Source organism: Tachypleus tridentatus, chromosome 5, assembly GCF_004210375.1.
Source record: "Tachypleus tridentatus isolate NWPU-2018 chromosome 5, ASM421037v1, whole genome shotgun sequence".
NCBI classification, from domain to species: domain Eukaryota; kingdom Metazoa; phylum Arthropoda; class Merostomata; order Xiphosura; family Limulidae; genus Tachypleus; species Tachypleus tridentatus.
In genome coordinates this window covers 13,029,897-13,035,896 of record NC_134829.1, presented here as the reverse complement: position 1 = coordinate 13,035,896, position 6,000 = coordinate 13,029,897, and the positions used below count along the sequence as shown (strand labels likewise).

Sequence of the window (6,000 nt, the reverse complement as noted above, 5' to 3'; positions counted from 1 at the left end):
CATTCTTTTGTAACGTTGGTGAAAACACGAAATTGCCTCACATGGTATACCCGTTACTGAAAATTATAGCAGTTTGTTTATACTCTGTTTTTCAGATTTTGAAAATGATTTAAAGTTTGTTTGTTTTGGAATTTTGTGCATGCTACACGAGGGCTATCTGCACTAGCCGTCCCTAATTTAACAGTGTAAGTATAGAGGGAAGACAGCTAGTCATCACCACCCACCGCCAACTCTTGGGCTACTCTTTTACCAACGAAAAGGGGGATTGACCGTACCATTATAACGCCCTCACGGCTGAAAGGACGAGCATGTTTGGTGTCGCCGACGGGAATTCGAATCTGCGACCCTCAGATTATGAGTCGAACGCCTTAACCCACCTAGCCATACTGGGCCTTGATTTAAATTGATGTAGTTATTACTTTGCGTTATTCTTACACTGACGAATTTTTAATTGTAAAAGCAATTTATTGCGCAGTGGATGTTTTACGTAGGTAATGAAACAACAATAAAACTTGCATAATTCATAGTGGATGTTGTATAAATAATATGAAACGCCCTGAAACCAATATTTTATGTAGGTGATTAACACGCTTTATAGCAAACACTTGAATTTGTTGACAATAATCTTTATTGAAACTGATTTCAATAATTAAAACCAAAACATAAATTATCACTTTTAAACATATCACATACATATATATATATATATATATATATTAATAAGCTTTATGTGCCCTTTACAAACAAGACCATGAAATATCTGGTGGTGAAAAAGCATGGAATTTTTGTCACTTAATACATATAAGTTAAGAAAGGCAAAGAGCTATATGACTGAGTTTATTTAAGCATATCTTTTTTATTATCTACAATATATATAAAGCATATAATAAAACAAAGTTCAAATAATTTGAATTAAGAAATATACACATTATTTTCTCCATTTTAAAAAAGAAGCTCAAAATACAAACAATTATTATTTTTCAATTCCACGCTGCTTCTTCCAGTTGGTTTGAATACTGATCATAAATTTACATATTCAAATTATAAACTAGCCGATATATAAACTAAACGATATAATGATATCGTTCTATAATTATGTACAACTTCTGCTTAGGTGAACTAAATACGAAACAAACCAAAATATCACGATCGAAAGTTTACAGAATAAATTCATCAAAGCTTTTAACTTTTATATCACATACTCTTCAATAGGTGTCACTGTCACACGGACACAATACAACAAATAACATGCCAACTTTTAAAAATAAAATATAAATTTTTAGCGTGTTAAGAAAAAATATTAAATAAATATTTCAGAATTTTTTTAAACACAAAAGCTACCTTAGTATATTTTTTGGTAATGAAAATATTGGAAAGAAGTGCGAATGACAAAACTGCATATGCATCCATATATGGCAATTACTTCTTGAAATTAAGTTAATTAAAGAGTGAAAACTAAAATAAGTGTCAGGCTCTTATAAACATTCATCAAAACTTAATAGTAGGACTAAGCAATTAAAAAAGCTATTTAAAGGTTTCGATCATTTTCAATTGATCATGTTAATAAGGATTTAATTCCTATAAAGTATGTAGTGTAAAAAACAAAATATTAATCTTATACACATGATTAGCTAACAATATGTGGTTTTAAGAGATCTAAGGTATGGGCGATTAGTTACAAAACAATGTAGTTTATTCATATACATGGTTTGAAAGCAAATAAAAAAATCACAAAATAAAGGTTCTTAAACATTGAACAAAACCAAAACCAAGCCATGTTTAACGATAAAAATACAACTTTGTAAAAATTAAAATTACAGGTTTTTAAAGTAAATGCAAATCTGCACCTGTTACAATACATGTAGTATGCTGATTATATCTCTCATTTATTGCTCTAATAATAGAATACAACCTTTGGATGTATCTTCTCCTGGTCTAGTGTTCTAATTATACAATTTAAAACTTAAATAAATCCTTATATTCAGTTCTCTCATTACAGAATTTAGAACCTTTGGATGTATCTTCTCCTAGTGCTCTCACTTAACAACTGGAAACCACTGGATGTTTACCTTACAATTCTCTATTAATATCAATGTTGTTCCTCCTCTGGTAAACTAACATTGGTCAACAGAAGCCTGAAACTAGCTTGAAGGCTCACATAACCTAGACACTTTAGTGAAAAGATCTGAAGATCAAAAATCAACATGGGTGCTTCTCCTCTTCCAATGAATTAATCCAATATTTTTCCAGATTAGTATGATATCTGCTTTAATATTTTTTCCAATACTAACTTTGTCACCAGATATTTGTTTACTGTTATACAGATGTGAATGTTACTCAGAAAATCCTTTTGTGTCCAATTTCAACATGTTTTTCATTCATGAATATAATACCTTCAAAGACATCAGAAGCCAAATATGAAGTGTTGAATAATGAATTCTACAAGACATTTTCTACATTCAGATTAATCTACAATAGCTTTATTAATTTCTAAAAAAACAAAAATAACTACTCAAATTATTTCATTTTTGGACTAGATCAGTTTTAATGAATGCAAATTCCTGGGTTAATGCTGAAAACCATCAAATGAAACACCTAAAAACCAATGATTATAATAACTGCTAATGGAGTCTTGGATATTGATAAATGTCTTACAGTACCATAAAGGATTTAATAAAAAGATCAGCATTACTTCTACCAATCATTTCTCAGTAGTCTTAATATGATATGACTTAATCTCAAGTTACTGGCAACAGGTGGTAATTCCTGTAACTTAAAGGAACAGACTAAAAATTAAATTCAGAAATTGGTTATGTAAAACTCTTGTTAAAAGTTCTGAAGAATTAGGACACAGTGACTATTTTCTAAATTCTACAGACAGAAGAACTTCTACCTATATGAAAAACCCAGGTCAAATCTATGTTAAAATGCAGTCTATTTCAGTAGACCAAAATTAAAAAAAACAACAACATTCTACTCTACTTCCATACCTTAATAGTGATATTTTTAGCTGCAGTATTGTGCTTTATTTCCATAACTTAAGAAGGATACTTTTAGCTACAATATTCTATTATACTTTCACACCTTAAGAATCATGGTTTTAGCTGCAGTATTTTGTCTCCATATCTTAAGAACCAAGTTTTATTAGATCAATATTCTGCTGAAGTTTCATAATGTAAGAGTGGTGTTTTATCAAACCAAAAAATCAACTACTACCCCAAAAACAATGCAAAGTTTTTCAATTAAATTAAATTCTTGATATAAAATGTTTAGGTAAAAGGAACCACTAGTGAAGTTTAAATTTGTACTTAGACTTGAGTTAGTATAGTTGTCACAATGAAGTAGAACAGTATGTGGACATGGAATATATTAAATAACATCTTTATGAAATGCTAATATTAATACACAAACACAGACATAAATGTGTGTTTGTGTGTTATGGTAACACAAACTTACTATGACATAACCAGTTGTAAGACAACAAAGATTCCATACAAAACTAACTTCAATTCAATACATAAAAATTATTCACAAAGATACATGAATTCTATGCTGCCTTCATTTACTTACTTTTTTCAAGTTTGCTAGAATTAAAATTAAGTATAATAACATGTTGTATTGTAACAAAAGTGATAAAGAAAAATGAATTTATTACTAAGAATAACCTGTTAACATTCAGTGAAACAATCTATTGAAACTTTGTGTTGATGGGATTTTAGTACCAAGTTCTTCAATATTTGGCAGAGTACAAATTTCATAAACAGAAACTCTCTAGTTTTGGGGAAAATGGGAGTCAAGATAATTATACTTAAATAATGTTTTTACATTTCTTGAAAAGCAATCTGTCCTTACACACAATAACAGGAAGCTTGGTAGCCACATATATACAATATAAACCTCTGTGTAGCTTCTGTACAATAGAACAAAATTATACATACATCCACATATATACAAACAAACATTAGAAACAGCCCAGTTAATGAACTTTCTGTGGAAACTTTTAACCAGAACATGAAACGTGAAAAAAACATTCCCTACACAAGACTCTAGACATAGGGTATTATAGGGCAGTGAACATTCCAGCTTTAAGATGAATCATCTGGATATATAAAGTGTATCATATGTAGACCTTCTTACACAAATATTCAACAGACCAAAAAATAAATTATTCCCAACTATTGACGTAGAGAGAGAGAGAGAGAGAAAATATAGTGTTAATGACAATTTACAAATATATTTTTTTTCAATATAAATATTTAGATATTTGTAAGTTTTAGAACTGTTTGCAGAAAGAAAGTTAAAACATGATAAAACAATACACTACCTTTCAACCATATTCCAAACATCACCACATAAACTAATCACAAAAAGGATACTAATAACATCATTTACTATGGCACCTTTGCTGTAACACTGTCATTTTCAAACAGTTTTATTTATATATATAGATATCTACAGGTAATTCATGGTCTACTGGTGGCCAGATAAGCACTGCTTTGCACTGTTGTAATGTCACTCAGTGGAGTCTAACTAACTGTAAAGTTGGATAAAGAATTGTCCATAAGCCATGCTACCTCCAGTACTAAATTACTCGAGTTGCTCACATGTATTTCACTAATGAAGTTTGAGGAACCATGTAACCATGGGCTTGGGAAAATAGTTAACACAAAAACATGACACCTTAGGTAACATTTCTTTCATGTTTGATTGGTGGTATCACTGGTTCCAGTTATATGCAAGATGGATGGGCAGAAAGTTAACAGAAATGCAAGCAACATGGCAAAAATAATTGAACATAGGGCTACCTACAGAAAAATAGAGTGAATTAGAAATTATACCACAATTAACATTACAAAATATAAAAACCTGAAAGAGATGAAACCAAGATTTATTTCACATATTACTTACATAAATATGTAGATTTTTGATATATTCCAAACTGTTAGATGATGTTTTTTGTTAACAACGAGTAATACATCATTAGCAGATGAGGTATCTACTCAAACCATTAGGTTATTAACAAATTTCAAGATCACATTTTTGAAAAAATCTTTATTCACCCCAAGTAAAAGGTCATTATGAAACTATTTTAAAGTTGTTCTACCTCTGTGAACACCTATATCCACGTGTGTACAAGGTCATGAAAAGATAATTTTGTAGATGCGTTTTTACTGATAGCCATATCCGCATGTGTACATGGTCATCAAGAGATGATTTTGTAGATGCGATTTTACTGATAACCATATCCACATTAAGCTACAGGTCTTCATGAAATTATATCTTAATTATTGTTATGCTTTTTCAACCACCATACCCATCTCAAATGAAAGGTAATTAGCAAATTTCTTAACAGTGTGCTGTTTTTTACAGTAACTATATTCATGCAAAGCAAAAAGGTCATTGTGGGATTATTTTATAGCAGAGATATTTCTTGTGAATAAACACATCAATCTCAAACATAAAATTACTGGGACAGGTTTCTAAATCTGAAATTTTCAAAATTTCATAAACTATTTCTTCTGTACATTTCATGCACCTCAAAGCTTCAGTTGTACAACACATTAGGTACTTGCAGAAACACCATGAATAATATATTTCAGACTAAAAACCATATTTCATTGAGCAGTGTCATGGCACAATAAGTGAAAAAAGGTAATGGTATACAAACAAACAATTTCCATATGTACTAATAAAATAAAGGGATAAAATATCAACTTACAGTTTTTGAATGAGATGACATACACAGCAGGTCATCTTTCACATTTGTAAGATCTCTTTGCAGTTGAGATTTTTCTTTGTTACATTCAGCATAACAGTTGTTGAGTAACAATATCTCCTCCTGGGCTTCATCCAGCTTTAAAATATTTTACATGCTATTTGTAATACTGTTACTAAATCCTTGAAAAGAAAAGAAACTGAAAAAGACAGTCCTCTTAACCTTAGGAAATGTTATTATGATGTTCATGTATAATTAGATGTACATCAGTTTTTGAGTTTATT

General features: G+C 30.0%; 1 protein-coding gene across 6 annotated transcripts in view; it reads right to left on the bottom strand.

Moving 5' to 3' along the window:
• Positions 1–610: 610 nt before the first annotated feature.
• Positions 611–6,000, bottom strand: part of LOC143250548 (uncharacterized) — an 88,849-nt gene continuing 83,459 nt past the window's right edge. For all 6 annotated transcript variants that reach the window (XM_076501268.1, XM_076501270.1, XM_076501272.1 and 3 more), the window contains 2 exons: positions 5,720–5,854; positions 611–4,805 (listed from right to left, as the gene is read on the bottom strand). In XM_076501268.1, the coding sequence (XP_076357383.1) occupies positions 4,698–4,805; positions 5,720–5,854 (243 nt within the window). In that variant the 3' untranslated portion in view covers positions 611–4,697. The remainder of the gene's footprint in view (positions 4,806–5,719; positions 5,855–6,000) is intronic.